Source organism: Onychomys torridus, chromosome 19 (genome assembly GCF_903995425.1).
Source record: "Onychomys torridus chromosome 19, mOncTor1.1, whole genome shotgun sequence".
In the NCBI taxonomy this organism is placed as follows: Eukaryota; Metazoa; Chordata; class Mammalia; order Rodentia; family Cricetidae; genus Onychomys; species Onychomys torridus.
Window position 1 is genome coordinate 58,317,759 of NC_050461.1, and position 16,689 is coordinate 58,334,447.

The following is a 16,689-nucleotide window of genomic DNA, read 5'->3' on the forward strand; positions in this document are numbered from 1 at the left end:
GGTCACAACAATAACAACAACAAGACCTTCAAAGATGGGTTTTTCTGGGCGCCTCTAGGAAGCCAAGGGAAGGGAACGCATCCGTCTCTGCTTAGCATTATGTGGACGGGCATCTGAAAGACCCCCTCAGTCTCCACATGCCTAAAGCACAGCTGTTACTGTCTCCACTCACTCCCACACCAGCATCTTCCCCAAGCTTCCTCATTGTAACAACAGAGTCCAGGACAGAAGCCCAAAGCAGAGCCTACCCAGGAAGGACCCTTCTCTCTCTCTCTCTCTCTCCTCTGTCCTTTCTGTGGAGTCACCTGACACCAGGCTCTTCCAGTGTGATCATCACACTCTGAGTTGCCATGGGTTACCTTCTTGGGTATCTGTGCATCTTACTCTCCTGATGTTTATTCCACAGCACACCCACTGCAGTATGGCATGCACTGGCTTCTCATTTGCATATTTCCCCAACTCCCATGTCCTCTGAGGACCACAGGGTCTTGCTCCTTTCCACACCCATGGCCCTGTGGTCTCTACTCCATGTTTTCTCACCTTGTGAGGCTTGGCCCTGTAGTGGGTAGCCATCCCAGCATTGGCCTGGAAGTTCCAACCCCCATTGAGGCTTCGGTAATGGTCACACCCACAAGGCAGGGTGGAGGAGGAAGCAGAAGACCAAGGATCGGGAAGAGGTCTGGGGCTTGGTTCCGGGACCCTGGACGCTGGAGGTAGACTGAGCAGAGTTCTCCAGAGAACAACGCCGGACTGCGCTATACCTTTGTCAGACCCTGCAACCTACCCCTTCATTTGTAAGTTACCCCACAAAATAAACCTCCCTTTTAACTACGTGGAGTGGCCTTAATAATTTCACCAATATGGCCCCCTTACCTCCTCTGAACTGGCTAAGACAGATTGGCCTTTGGTCTCCACAATGTGGCCAGGATGCTCCTTTACATCTGCCCAGGGCTGTGCTCAGGCTCCACTCACTCAGCCAGAGATCTGGGACCATCCCTGCCTGCAGCTCTCCTGCATTGGCCCCTGGACCTCTTATGAACTTGTCTTTCTTCAGGACACTGCTCAGTCTCTGAAATACAGCACCTGTTCTCTCCCTTGGTGTCACATGCTCCAGGTGGAGGGCAATGCTGGAGGCAAGGATTGTCTCTTTCCCCGTTAGGAACACTCCATATAGGGTAGGTGCTAAAACAGTATTTACAAGAGAAGGAGCCAATGGGGCACACTCAGCTAAACAGAGACCTCGGTGGCCATGTGCAAAAGACATGGTTTTCATAGTCACATGCAAAAAGAGAGCTAATGGCACAGTGGTTCCTAATCACACACATACCTTTGGAGTTGGTGCTATATAGTGGTTAATATTTCCTCTAAATTGAAGCATTCCCTCCTGACAAAGGAAGCTTGGACATTTAAGACTCACATGCTATACTTCCTCAAAGCAGTAAGCAGTTGGAGAGAGAAGACCCTCTGGCTGAGCCGCCTGCCAGTTGGGCAGGGAGCTCAAGGGAAGCTAATTTTTTGAGTCATAGGCCTGTGCTGAAGTGGGCTTTTCATGGATGTAGCTGTCCTGGAGTCACTCATGCTTCTGTTAAATAACTTCAATAATGTATTTATTGGTTCACCCAGCTAGATTTGGGTGGGATCATGTCTTTGTTCAATCATGGAGTGGGTATGCTTAAGTTTACATCCCTCAGATACAAAAGCCACACAAAAGAGGGTCCCTGTTCTCTACCCTAGAACAAAAAGTGATATCTGTCCTGCATTTGGGGAACTTATTTTTAAGGTTCTGATACTCTATAGTTTTATGAAGAGATTAAATTAAGAGCATTTTGCCAATGCTTGGTTTAGCAATAAAGCCATCAGATGTAAATTGTGGACATCATCTTCACATTACTTCTTTTTGTTGGTGAGTGGGAATGACCCCCACCATCAGGCTTAATTACTAATTCGATGGTTGCATTTGTCAAGAAGGTGCCTGTTCCAACTTCAGAACATAAGAAAGCCATTCAAAGTGCTTCAGAAATCCGGGTGAGACCACTCCTCTGTTTCCCTTTCTAACATCACACTGAAGCAATGCCCCTCTGAGCTGTGGGAAACTCTCCTGGACACTTTGCTCATGAGGTTCCAGCTCATCATGACAGAGAACACAGGGAAGGGACAGCAGTGTGGTCCCAAGGAGGTTGGTGTCATCACGGGTTCGTTCATACCTGTTGCATTGCAGGAGTCCACAGCACCTTCTGCGGAGTCATTGCTCATCTGCCCCTGAGCGTCTGTGCGGTTTCGCAGGGCCAGTAGAGCAGGGCCTTTGCTCCCACCTTTAAACGTGAACGGGAGGCAGCCTGCTGGAAAGAACAAGGTGAGGCTTTAATGTCAAGTATGGCTTAAACACATCCTGCCTCGAGTAGATCTCCCTGGGATCTCCTGTCTTACAGGGTGTGGATAGTAGTGTGATGAGAACCTTCCACTTGGAGTCCCTTTGACACAATTACATGTGTGGGATTCAAGGTGAATCTGAACACATATCTATAGAATGTGAGTGCACACACTAACCCTCACCCAGCCTGACACCACTGGCTCATATCTTTGAAGATCAGAAAGACCCATGGGGGGAAATATCCAGCTTGATCGCTTCAGATGGTCTCTGAAGGGTACTTCACTGGGGAAATTTTCCTGGGAAGCTGTAATTCAGTTGCTCCATCCTGAGTATCCTCTGGGATGCAGCACACAGGGGGATGGGGAGGGCTGTGTCTCTCAGTCAGTTGGGTTAACAAGATGAAGGGGAGAGACGTGGAAGGTGGGAGTTAGTGCCATGCTGTGCTGAGCTGACCTGTGAAAGACAGCCCAGGCATGGGCCATGCCCTCATCAGACCAGCAGATCTCCAATACACGATGGTGATTTGGTGATACTGGGTGTCATGTGTCTGTAATTAACCATGAGATGCTTCAGCACTGCAGTGAGACACACAGTTCAAGGTCATGGGTCTTTAGCAGCCTAGTCTGCCCAGCCCACACTGAACTTTAGAAATGTTTAACGTTTGAAAGAAACATCAAAACCTTGTCCTCTACCTGTGTCCACCATGTCTAACGCAGACAGTACAGAGGAGCCCCTAGGGTTTGCCATGGGAGTCCACTCCCATCTGAGAACCATGGTGTAGCAGGCTAACAGATCTGTCTCTGTCTTTGGAAAAGGCACAGATGGAAGGCAACAGCAAAGGGATGTGTGACAGAAATGGCTGATGGCAGGCAGCAGAGATGGCTAGAGAAAACTCAACAGCTTGAAGAAAATTGGATCTAATCCCCCATTGGGTAGAAGGACTGGCCCTAGGTGGAGTGCTAGGGGATGACAAATTGGGGGTTATGGACCTCTAGAACCTCTTTATGGAACAAAAGGAGAAAACTGAAAAGCCACATGGCTATTAGTTAGATGTACTCTCTTTGTCCTGTCTAAAGAGTGAATTGTATTGGCACGGGGAAATCACCGATGGATAATATCTGTGAATGAAGCATGTTCCATAATATCAAAAGATGTGGTAAGAGTTTTTGAAATAGAGTTGGCGTGTCAACTGCCCATCCTAGAGACAGTGCTTGGGTAAACTTGAATATACAATGTACCCATGACAGTCATTGGCATGATGTCTTGAGTGGAATTTGCAGTATCTACACAGACCAGCACTGGAGTACAGTAGCTTCCTCTCTAATCCAGCACTGATGATGCCACATCATTAGACCAATCACAATACACACATGCCTCAACCTTGAAGCTAGTCTTTGGGTCAGAGAGCTTTGGTTTCCTGTTTCATGCCACCCCGATCTGCCTAGAATCTACAGAATGGGGTGCCTGAATTTCCCATCTTCCCTCTGTGGGGAAGACCCATCTTCCCTCTGTGGGGAAGAGCACAAACCACGTGTTCACCATTCTTGTACCTCCAGCCTGTGTGTCTGGTCTGTGTACTTCTTTCAAAGTCCTGAGCATCTTACAGATGTCTGGATCTAAAAGACCAAAGCCAAGCTTTTGTTCTAAAACAAGAGGAGTGGGTAAAGGTTAAAAATCAGCCATGAAAAAATTGGATAAAAGTGAACCAAAGCTGGTAACTGCTTGAGTCATGTGCCATGATTCAAGGTGCTCAGGGGAGCCAGGAGGTCACACTGAGGACCCAATACTGCCACCAGGTACAGGGAGGAGTCTCCTCAGGATAAGAAACAGAAGCTCCATTTCAAAAGGAATATCCATTAATTTATTCATTAATGGGACAGGAGTTTCCCTGAAACCAACCAGATTCAGTCCCCAAGGCTGGAGGGGGGAATGGCTATTCAGTATATACATGGCAGCTTCTTGTGGCTCAGTCACAAACCAGGGACACCAAAAAAAGAAATTGTGTGTGAACACAGAGGCTGGGGTTCTGGAGCTCAAGCATTTAAGGCTTGAACCCATTCTCCTGATCACAGCCTGGTGAGTGGAATGGATAAGGGGTGGACTTTTCTCCTTGGTTTACATGAGCTCTGGGATGGACAGCAGGATAGGGTGCCCTTGGCAAGAGCCCAGGCCCATGTGACTGGTATTTGGGGTAGTGTAGTGGGTCTGATGCAGACGACACCATGGCACTCTGCTGGACTGTGACTATAGGTAAACAGCCCAGAAGGGACAAGTGGAACAAGGCACCCTTTGGGGGTCAAGTGTGATGGGAGATGGTGACACTCTAGAGGGCCCTTTGTGCCCGCAGAGCCATGCCCTACTTACGCATGATAACTTACAGGGCTTACAGATTGATGGGTATAGACATAGCTGCAACACGCCATCATGTTTTTGTACAGATGAAAATCAGTATTTTAAAATCTTTAATAGTAAAATGAAAAGCACTCATCCATTTACTACCCACTTCCCAGGAGCTCAGAATCCAGCCAAGGGGAGCTGTGTGATGCCGAATAAATATCAGCTCCATTTGAGCCAATGCCGGGTTTAGACATTTCTCCCCTAAAAGGACTATGCAGCAGGTTCCAGGATTTCAAGATCTGTGAAAAGATGGTAATCCTCCAGAAGAGAAGAAACCTGTAGACAAATAACTCTAAGCTAATGAAGGGAAGGAGTGAGGAGAGATGAAGAGAGGCATGCACTTGGATGCATATGTATACACACAGAGGAGCACACACACTTATCCACATGTATCCACACACATACACACATACATAAAATTTGTGCATACTCTGAGTCCCTCTCAGTGTGTAAGGGGTCACTCACTCTACAGTGGCAGGTACTTTCTTCCTGGGCACTGCTGTAAAGAGTGTGGCCCGGCCCTAACCTTCTGACAGTCTCCTCCAGGTAGAGGTACACCAGAGAGTGCTTCAGGTCACTCCCTTCCCTAATTCTGTCTGCCCAATCATCATGTCTCTTTCTTGCCTCCACAAGAACTTGATGGGAGTTCAAGTTCACCGTTCAAGACTCTGGAAGCCTCTGAGTCCCCCTCCTGACAATAATCAAGAACAGATGTGTTCTAAAAGAAGGACCTCCAGCAGGCTCAGAGCCTCAGAGCGAGCTCTAGTATGGACCTATGAAGCCTAGTTCAGTGTCCGGGTTCGAGTCCAGGTTCTAGCCAAGGCTGCAGAGAAGGAACCCAGCAAAGGCTAAAGTCCTCTGAACTGAACTGTTCACTAAGAATGGGCGTCCTTCCTGACACCGAGGAGTGAAACATATACCGTAGAATAAAATTCTTGGGAGATGAGCTGGTTTGAAGACAGACTCATGGCGTTCAGCCCACAGAAGCATGGATTGGAAGACTTGTCCTTGGCACTTGCGCAAAGGAGATGGGAGCAGATGCCTTCAAGATGAAAGGGAAGGGGTTTCAGTGTTGTTTGAGATGTCTGCATGGAATTAAATAGCTCTGGTCCAAAATATTTAAACCACTATTCTCTTTTTATTTTTCATTTGTCTTTGGAGTGATTGAGTCATTCTCTTTCATACTCTTTTCAAGACTCATTGCTGTTGTAGTCAGTCAGCATTTTCCTGTTCAAGGGAGAGTAATATTCCATTTTCTGTATAGACCGTGATGTGTTTGTTGATTCAGCCATGTGGAGGAGGGAGACACTATGGTGCTTCTATCTTTGGCTGTTGTGAAAGATTTATTTATTTTTATTTTATGTGTGTAAGTGTTTTGCTTGAATATATGTATATTTCATATATGTGCAGTGGCTCTGGAGGCCAGAACAGGGTGTTGGATCCCCTGAAACTGGAGTTACAGATGACTCTGAGCTACTATATGAGTGCTGGGAACTGAACCTCAGTCCTGAAAAAGTACCAAGTGCTCTTAATTGATGTCATCTCTCCAACCTGTCACAAAACTCAATAAAGTGGAAACAACCAAAAAAGACACCTGTGAAGGGCTTGGAGATATGGCTCAGTGGTTAAGAGCACTGGCTGCTTTTCCAGAGGTTCTGAGTTCAATTCCCAGCAACCCCATGGTGGCTCACAACCATCTATAATAGGACCTGATGCCCTCTTCTGGCATGCGCATATGCAGAGCACTCACACATAAAATGTCCATAAATAAAAATTTTAAATGACATCTATGTGTGCTTTATCACACGTTATCTTCAACAAGCACAAGGAAGCATCAGACAAAACATCAAAGGTAAAATAACCGAAAGGTCGGTTGGTTTTATAAATCTTTTATGTATTTTAGACACAAAAACTTCATCTGAACTGTTTTGTTTGAATAATAAACTTTCCAACCCATTTAAAAAAAAAAAAAACCAGTAAAAACATGACACAAAGCATCCCCGGCTTTGGCGGGGAGGTCTGTGTGTCTGGTCTCTGTTCTCCTGATACCCAGCTACACAGCTACTTACTTCAAGTGGCCCTGGGGGCCTTGGAGGACAGAGGAGGAGGGGGAGAGCAAAGCTGCGGAACCTAGAGTGACATCCAAACTCTAAAGTTTGCTTTGACGACCCCAGTGAGTGGCACATCTCCTGGGGGTGAACACGCAAGGAGAGCCCTCCTCCCTGAGTGCATGCAGAACCCCCCCTTTACTGCAGGACACCAGCTCTAAAGCAGCGACTGTCTGTCTGCGCCTCTTGAAGTCTCACAAGCTCATGCCCAGGGCTGGCTTGCACAGAGGGGAAGCAGTAACTGCAGGGATTCCCACTGTGTCTGTCGCCTCCAGGAGCTCTGAATTCCGAAACTCACATGGCTCAAAATAGAGCCCAGTTGTGGTTGCTTCCATTCTTACAGTCTGTGCTCTAGGAACGGCAGAGCAGCAACGAATAGCACCAGCCTTTCCCAGTGGAGGAGGCAGGCAGCGCAGGAATGTGGAATACTGCAGACATGCATTCTGCATGTGTTGTGGCCAGCCGGTTACCTGACTATTTTAATTTTAAGCTCATTTTGAAGACACGGGAGCAAGCAAGGAATAAAGTAAAGGTTCAATTAGTTCTTTATTTCCCCTTGCGTGTAAGTCTGTGGACTTTATCCAGATAGTAAAACCTGCTTCCATGAGATACTGAAAGAAAGAAAACAGAGAAAGTATTTCACAGAGCAGAGTATGGAAAAAGCCACCCGAACGACTCTAGGATGGTCGGCACACATTTGTGGACTTAACGTGTGCAGTGCATTACCCATCAAGTTAGGATACCAGGGCTTCATGTGAGTAGGCTACAGTGTATCAGTTGTTTTTACTGTGCTCCTAGATGGGTTCTGCCATTGGCTCATTTCAGCCTCTCCCCCAAACACCTATTACACATGATTGGAGTGTTTGTCTAAACTTGGAGAGTCATGGCTGGAGCTCCAAAACATCACAAATCATTTAATCTAACATCAGATGATGAAACCTTTGATCCATACTAGGAAATGTGAGAGAGTACAGTGAGCAGACTGGCTGAGCTCTACAGAGGCAAGGCAAAAATCAAACGGTCATCACTGTCATCATTAGGACAGGCCAAGGGGTCCAAAGCAAATCTCAGGAGAGGGCTGGCTAAAAGTCAGGCTTTCAATTCTGTTTTACTAACTGTAGACTTGAAGTGAGGCAGGACAGAGTGAAGAGCAGGGTCTGAGGGGCTTTATCCATAGGCTGTAAGTTAGTATATAAAAAGCCCATTGACAGGGAAAAGGCTGGTTACCACTCCAAAGGTGTCTGTAACAGACAGAGCACAGCACAAAAAAAGCCCATGATACCTGGATATTGAAGTCTGCAGCTGTGGTGGACATTTCCACGGAGCTGTTTTCTAACCTTCCTCCAAGCTCAGTCCTAATTCCTCTTTTGGAAGTTTGGAAATTTTCAAATTGATTAATAAGATAGCATGGGGAGCTTGTTGACATGTATTGTGTGTGTGTGTGTGTGTGTGTGTGTGTGTGTGTGTGTGTGTGTGTGTGTGTGTGTGTGTGAAAGAGAGAGAGAGTTCAAAGGACAACTTTCCAGAACCAGTTCTCCTTCCACCTTGCTTTTGAGGCAGGGTCTCTCTTGTATCCATCACTGTGTGGCACACTCCAGGTTAGCTGCCCAAGCATTTCAGGCACGCTGCCTACAGGAGTGCAGCAATTACAGATGCTCACCACCAACCACAGCCAGCTTTTTGATGTGGGTACCTGGGACAGAACTTGGGTTGTTAAGTGTTTTAACTGCCGAGTCCTGCCCCCGCCATGGCCCTTCTTCATAAACTCTCTCTGCTCCTGCCTCTATCCACATGGCTATGTACTGTTTTTTATTCCAGGACACAAGAACCTAGAAATCACAGTGGTCGTTCACCATACTCTGACCAGAAGCCATATCAGAAAAATTCGCTTTCGATGCTCCTGTAGTCGCGGGCTTCTGAATCTGCAAATGTAGCATGTGTTTCTTTTACCATGCCTACCAAGTTGTGTATAGAAGAGTAACCAATGGAAGCCTGTTTAAGTTTCTCCACGGTCTGAGAAATGGCAGCAGGTTGTGAAGTTTATGTGCACTGCCAGTCATTAGGAAGAAGAAAAACTAAGCTGAAAGTCCCAGTGCAGAGTCAAGCATTAAACCCTGGCAAGCCTAGAGATGCCAAGGTCAGCTTTCAGCACCATCTTTCCCAAGAGACAGAGGCAGGTGCCTCTGCAGAGGCCGGCAAGATGAAGACAGGAGGGAGAAGCCATTTCCCACAGTGCACACTCTTGGGACTCACAAGTCTCCAGTATACAGTGGAGAGGAGTCAGAAGGTAGAAGTTCCTACTGCTCCTTGACTCTCAATCTTCCTAAAGCTTTATTCCGTATGCACATATCAGAAAGGTCACCATTTCTATCCACCGTCACCCTCCACAATGCTGCCCCCATCTCTAATCTCCACCACACTCTGTTGATTCTCTACTATGGGCCACCATGTTGTTTTTAACTTGCCGTCTCTGGCTTCACGCTATGCAAAAGCACCTGGTGGAGGTACTGGCCTTAGGGTTCTGGCTTCAAGGCCTTCATAACCCACCAGAATAGAGTCCAGTTGCTCAGTCCCTCAGAGGCTTTCATGCAGTGCTCAGAGAGTGTGGTCTGGGAGGCTTGCATGCAATGCTCAGAGAGTGTGATCTGGGAGATTAAGCTTCTACTGCTTAGCTGAGCATCAACAGCTATGAAGTCTGGGGCACTATTGTGTGAAGAAAAGGCACGGCTCTGTGTCAGGGCTGCATAGGGTGGAGTTGCAAGGTCTGGGAAGAGCAAACCCATCAGGACCTCCACAGCACTCCTTTCCTGCAAGTCCCCACTCTTCGGGGAAGGCAGGAGGCCGAGTAGAGGGATTCCAGTTCTCCACTCTCTGCAGCCAGAGAATAAATAAACCAAGAAATATTTTGCCAGGCGGTGGTGGTGGCATATGCCTTTAATCCCAGCACTTGGGAGGCAGAGGCAGGCAGATCTATGTGAGTTCAAGGCCAGCCTGGTCTACAAAGTGAGTTCCAGGAAAGGCACAAAGCTACACAGAGAAACCCTGTCTCGGAAAACCCAAAAAGAATTCCCCACAGACTGGTGACCTTCTGGAACACCAGGGGTTTAGAAAGTGACACAGCCAGGTGCTAGCCTTTCTCCTTGCCTATCCCTGAGAAATACCCAGGGTCCAAGAAGGTCCACTAAAAGAAAGCTGAACCCAAATGGCATAGAACCCCAGAGAGGGCTCAGTGAGTGGGTGGCTCAGGTGTCAGTCCCTAAGGCTGACACCACTGTGGCCCAGCAAGACCTCAAGATCAGAGGGGGCTGCCCAGGAAATTGGAGGCGGCTTCAGAGCATGAAGGAATCATATGTCATCGTGTCCAATCACACGGTTCATGGCAAGAAAAACCCTAGTATGTTTATCCATGACATGAGACTTGAACAACCAATGTTTCCAAGGAAAAGCCAGCACCTCTATTTAGGCTTGCTGCTTTTCATCCAAAATAGCTGAAAGAGATCAACCTTCAAAACTGTTTTGTATGCTTGCAGGGTCGAGGTGAAGAGGGGAAGGAAAGACAGAAGAAAGTTTAACATCTTCTCTTTGCTACAAAGACCACCAGCAGGCCTTGGTAATTTTACTGGAAGACTAGGGCAAAATGTCTCACAGTCTAAGGAAGTGCCCCCACCAACACTCACACCTACACTCTCACACTAGCTGGGTAGTGACAGAGGCACAGTCAGAGTTGGATGTGTTTCCTAAGATGTTCTCCTTCTTGAAGTAAAAGGTGTCCCCCTGCAGGGCGTCTGAAAACCAGGCAGGAACTCCTCCAGGCGAGAGAGTCTGTGGCTCCTGTCTGTGGCTCCCTCCAGATGAACCTTCCTGAGCTCAATGCATGAGCTTATCCCTGACTCCCCCTACTGTCTATCATGTGTGCCCCTGATGCCCCACACTAGCCCAACTCAAGGACTGGCCTCAGGGCCCCCAAGAGATGCTTTCCAAAAAATTCCTATTTTGAGAAATGGGACGGTTTAAACAGAAAGAATCTTGGGTTCTAATCTGCTAGTTATCATGATGCAAAAAGTGCCTCTTGAGGAGGCTCTGGCATCGTGACTGTGGGACTGTCCAAAAAGTGAGGTGCTAGATGGCAACATTTTGGTCAAATATGCAATTTAAGTCATATGTAAATAGGCCAGATCAGTGAGATGTGGGATAGTGCTAGTGCAGAAACAGAGCAGTTGCCTTCAGCCTTGGGGAAGACCTCCCCATATAAAATTTAAACCACAGGGCAGATCTAGGGTAGAATGCTTCAGTCTGCTTTACTGGGAGTTTATATCGTTTAAGTTATCAGCATGCAGTGAAAAGAAGGAGAATTGTCACTTGAAAGCAATTCAAGGATAAATTGGGGGACACATCATTAAATATTTCTGGTGAAACTGAGTTGGTTATTTTTTTTTCAGTAAAATTGAATATTGACATCTGCAGATGAAAAATCTCCCAAACATAGATTTTTTTTTTACCCAATTTTACCCTCTATCTTACATAAATGAAAAAACAAATATGCTTATGTTAATTACTTGAAGAACATTCTCAGAGAGAGTTGGAAATCAATTTTAAAAACTATTCCCCCAAGAGACAAGACATTAATGGCATGGTAAACATGCTCTACCCTCTCTTACCACAGGGAGGCAACATCCCTAAACTCAAACAATTAGATCACTGGGTGGGTAACCCATGAGTCCGAAGCTTGGGTTCAGCATGGTATTGGTAGAAATCATGATCATAAGACTTTTTCATTGTCTAAAGACTTATTACTTAATTTTATGTGTATGGTTGTTTTGCCTGCAGGTATGTATGTGCATGTCTGGTGCCCACAGAGGTCAGAAGACAGCACCCTATATCCTGGAACCAGAGATACAGATAATTGTAAGCCACCATGTAGGTGCTGGGGACTGAACCTCCATAAGAGCAACAAGTGTTCTTCACCCCTGAGCCATCTCCCTAGCCCATCATAAAATCTTTTTACTTGAATATTTCTAAGCCATCTCTTGGTGAAGCCTAGTATGGTAAATGACAGGGTATGGAAAGCCTTTGAATGTCTTTGCCATTGAATCACCACAGCAACTGCAGGCTGCAAGGAGGAAAAGACAATGACCTAGTTATTTTAAAGGACAGGCTCAGACTGACTGCAGGCTCCTTGCTATCATGACGCAGCCAGAGATAACGGAATCATTTATATCAGATTGAAAGAACAATCTGCACAGCCAAGTTGTCTTCCGAACGCAACTGGAAGATGTCCACGCAGGTCATAGCCACACAGTTGCATGTCCTTCCTGAAAATGGTTACTAGAAGCTGCTGCTCAGTTTAAAGGTGTTGATGGAACAGACAAACACCTCAAACCCAGCACTGTGTATCAAAATCGGGCAAGGAATGAGGGGCCCCAGGGGATAAAGGGCTAGTTTGGCACCTGCTGTTCTAATGGAAACAGTCTTACTCTCTACAGTTCAGTTGAAAAGTAATATTTTCTCTGACATCATGTCTCACTCCCAGTTGCCCACATTAATATATGTATATATTATATATTCATAATAAATAATATATTGATGATATATTATATGATAATAAGTGATAGCATTGATGATTTGCTATGATATATTAATAAATGTTAATATAATAAATATGTTACCGAGGCAGGGCAGGCAGGGGCAGGCAGGACACAGCCTCTGTGAGGCGTGGACAGCTGTATGGAACTGAAGAAAGATGGTTTCAGGATGGTGCCTCTCAGAGGAGCCTTGTGCTGGGGTGCTTGGTACCCAGCTGACAGTTCATCTGAGAAGTGATTGAGTCACGAAGGAGCTATACTTGTGAACAAAGCAATCCAGCAACGAGGCCACAGCTTATGGTCTATAAGAGGTGAGACAGCACTCTCCGCATTGGGATCCCAACTTGAGTGTGCCTTGGAGCTCTTTATCTAAGTTCCACCCACGTTTTCCTGGTGCAGAGGACACCGAGGAACAGTTAGTACTCTGCCTCCTAAGCCGAAGGCTTCATTCAAGTCTGAGCCCCTTTCTACTGCCTTCACTGAGGGGCTGTGGGTGAGCTGCTGGCCCAGGGCCACTGGGAGGATGTAGATGATAAGTCACTGAGCATGGGTGGAACACCATGGGAGCCCACGGAGAGGGAGTCACCACTGTTTCTCTGTTAACGCGGTGCAAGCAGAAGTCTCAACATTTCCTGTCTCTAACTGCTGTGGAGAACAAAGGTAAGAGTGGCTGTGTGAAGCAGCCTCTGCTTCTGAGGAGAAATCATCACCAAGGACACCCCCACCTTGTCCCCATCCTTCTCTGTGAAACATGAAGTTAATTTTTATGCTTTATCTCTGTTAGGGAATACTAGTGTTTCTTTTTTAAAAGTAATTACCACACCACAATCCCTGCCACAGCCTGGAACACAAAGCAAGTGACCTTCACTGGGAATGAACCAACTGGTTACCTTAGCTTTCTTGTTTCAACTACCAGGAGGCTTGGGGGAAGCTAGCTTGCTCATTGGAAGCCAATGACCTCACCTTGGTTCCTGACAATAGCTTCCCATCCCTTGTCTTACTTCACACTAAGGGGTTTCTATGGTTTAGGCTGACCTCATATGATAGATAACCAGTAATCTCCCATTCCCTTGCAGACTCCCTTAAGGTATAAGCCGATGTACCCTCAGAGGTCAGGCAGGCCTTGAGGCAGGTGTCCAGCTCAGAAGATGAGCAGAGCTCACTCGAAGACCATCAGTGTCATGTGGACATGCCCTTCCCTGACCCTAAGAGTCTAAGCACTGTGACAGTATATGGTCTGATCCAGGTGACCCATGACATAAGCCTATCCAAGAAGCAATGGCCCTATGCCAAGCCCAGCTAATGATACCGTCTAATGACTTCTGGTTCCTTTGTTTCTCCTAGGGATGGTTCCCAGGACCTTGCTGATGCTAAGCAGAGTCACCACTGAGCTGTAGCTCCTCCATTCAGGGCTGGCTCAGCTCTGACAAGAACAGTGTGCAGAGCACACACTTGCCAGCATTCTAATCTTGAGCCTCAGCAGATTTCCAGAAGAGGCAAATTGGATGGGCTTGGACAAGCAGACACTGCTCTGCCTGGTGAGGTTCAGCCTAAAATTTAAGTTTCACCTGGAGAAAAGGTAGTTGCAGAATATCTACCTGGCTCACTTAGAAGAACTTCCTTGGCATGGGCTTCATTCCTGTTGATGGGTCTCTGTATCTACTGCATGCAGCTGACTTCTCCTGCCTCCATACTGCAATAGACAATGCCTCATCACAAGAGATGGACAGCTGCCTGGCGCTTGGGCCCTGGTACCCAGTGACTGCTCACTGGCATGCCAGTTGTCCATCATAGAACCTGTGTTGGTCCAGAAGTGGTGCATGACTACATTGCCACCTATCTTAATCAGTAATGGGGGAGTCCTGGGGCATGAGCATCTTTCTGCTAAGAGGATCCAAGGGAGTTCTGTGGCCACTCTCCAGATAGTCCCAAAAGCCACGTTCACGAGGGCCTGAGATAGGGAGCATACACAAGAAAGAACCTACCACGTAAGTTCTCTTCCTGGTGGACTATCTGGGAGAGCACTTTGCTTCCACTATATGCTATATTGAACCAGGAACAGATTTTTGTGCTAGGAGAGAGAGAGAGCAAAGCCCCTTCTTTTTCCTTCACTGAACGTGACTTTTTTGTTTTTTGTGTGTAACATGGTCTAGCCTTCTGGGTTCAGACTCATTGTATCTCAGCTGACTGGTCTTCTCTGTCCATAATGCAGACCCCTACTAGCCAACGATCTACCCCAGTATGCAGGGGTATTGTGAGGATAAAGGGCAGTGTCTATACAGCACCTAGAGTTCTCAGATAAAAAAGCACAGGAGAAGAATAGAGCATCGACACCTTATTATTCTCACACAGAGTGGGTGGAATTGCAAAGAGAAATCATGTCAGAGATGTAAGGAAACTTAAAAGTCTGAGGCTTTAAAAGGCTGGGATTATTAAAACACCTAGATGTTTGACAGGAGAAAATTAAACTGTTCTCCTGTCTCAAAGATATAATGCCACTTTCTCATTACTTACTGCATCCCACAACCTCTTCTTCCTGTACTAAGCTTTCAGTGTAACCAGGTGAGCGCCAGAGATGAAAAACTACTGTATAGGTATGCCCTAAGGGGACAGCTGGGTCCCCAAAGAACAGCTGTGGCAGGCAGTCACTATGAGCACCAGCAGCTACGGTTGGGTTGTGTGGGACCAGAACATATCACGAATGTGCCCAGGCAAACCTAACATCTACTCATGGGTATGGCTGGAGGCTCTGCGTCTTCATGGAGATGGGGAGATGAAACCAAGTTGTCCACATAAAGTCAGAACTCTGAAAGGGCCATAGGCATGTGGAAATGCACGCTGGAAAGATCCACCATCAGAACAGGGAGAATGACAAAGACGGGACTCTCTCCCTGGTTCCTCGAGGGAAGCACTCTCTTGGGCAATAAACACACAGTTCCTGTAACCCAGCATCAGTCTGGATTCTCAGCTTCTCTGTATCTGTCTGGTGCTGGAAACATACACTGGGAAGTTAAAAATCCCAAGGTAAGTATCCCGGAAGTTGCCTGAGAGGAACAAGCAGGTTCATCTGGACGGACATTGCAAGGGCGTGCACACACTCCTTCTCACACAAAGAGACACCGGAGGAAACACCGACAAAGCCAACCTGAAGGGGAGAGCATGCTTGAGTTTGTGCACAGAGTAAATAAGATTAGCCTGCCCCAAATTCCAGAAGCCAGCTGAAACAAAACCCTCTGAGGAATATCTGAACTCCTTAGACAAACACCATTCAAAATCATAACCAAAAGACAAGATGTTTAAAAAAAAATGCAGGCTTGACGAAGAATCAACCATCAGCCTTTAGAAATAAAACAAAAATACAGTTACTGAATTTTTAAAATCCAGCACCTAAGAGGAAATTCATGAGAGAGAATTAGAAAACTGGAAGGTAGAAAGGAAGGTTCTCCAAAACACAACCATAGAGAAGGAGAGAAAACGTGAAAGAGGCATGTGATACATGACACAGAGAAGGAGACTGCCTGTAAAGTTAATTTTTAAATTATCCAGCTTTGTTGTTATCAGAGATGCTGTGTTTATGATTATCACTGGTTGGCTAAAACGAAAATAGGTGCTATTTTATATTTATTGGATGAGTAAAATCTGACAAATTCAAATGTTCACCAAGACTCACAACATGAGAAACGGTTGGTGGAAATTAAGTTAATACAATTATTTTTAAGACTGATTTGGTGTGCAAACCATGTGAATATGAGAGGGTCCTACGACCCAACAATTCTACTTGGTAATTCTCTTAAGATGCCACTTAGTGGTATTTAAAAGAATGTGCAATCGTATCACCTATCACACAGGGTCATGTACTGTGACCCACACAGCTTGAGTCTTGGAACGCTGACTAGGGGCAGCCAGGGGATGATAAAGGAAGTACAGACACACAGCTGAGTTGGGTGGTGTCTGCTACCCCATCAACCTGGAACCTCAGGCTGTAATGAGGGACAGCACAGTGGGAGGAGCTAGCTAGTCTCCACAAGGTCTCTATAGGGAACAGTCTCAGGCTGTAAGCATCCATGAGAGGAGGCTGTAGCTGCTAGTCTTTGTACACACGGGTCACTTATTCATAGACACTGGACCTCTAGGGAAGGCTTTGTCGCTCCTTCTGAGCCTGGCCTGTATGGGTAACGGCTCTGTCAATTGCTTATGGTCCGAGGACTAGAGTCCTCAGCATGGCTGTGCC

At 46.5% G+C, this 16,689-nt stretch overlaps 1 protein-coding gene across 3 annotated transcripts in view; it reads right to left on the reverse strand.

Annotated features, from left to right (window-relative positions):
- The window catches only part of Pde10a (phosphodiesterase 10A), a 426,835-nt gene that overhangs the window by 223,382 nt on the left and 186,764 nt on the right, over positions 1-16,689 (reverse strand). For 2 of the 3 annotated variants that reach the window (XM_036168831.1, XM_036168829.1), the window contains exon 2: positions 2,205-2,339. In XM_036168831.1, coding sequence (XP_036024724.1) covers positions 2,205-2,253 — 49 coding nt within the window. In that variant the 5' untranslated portion in view covers positions 2,254-2,339. The remainder of the gene's footprint in view (positions 1-2,204; positions 2,340-16,689) is intronic. The other variant, XM_036168830.1, reaches the window with a different exon arrangement.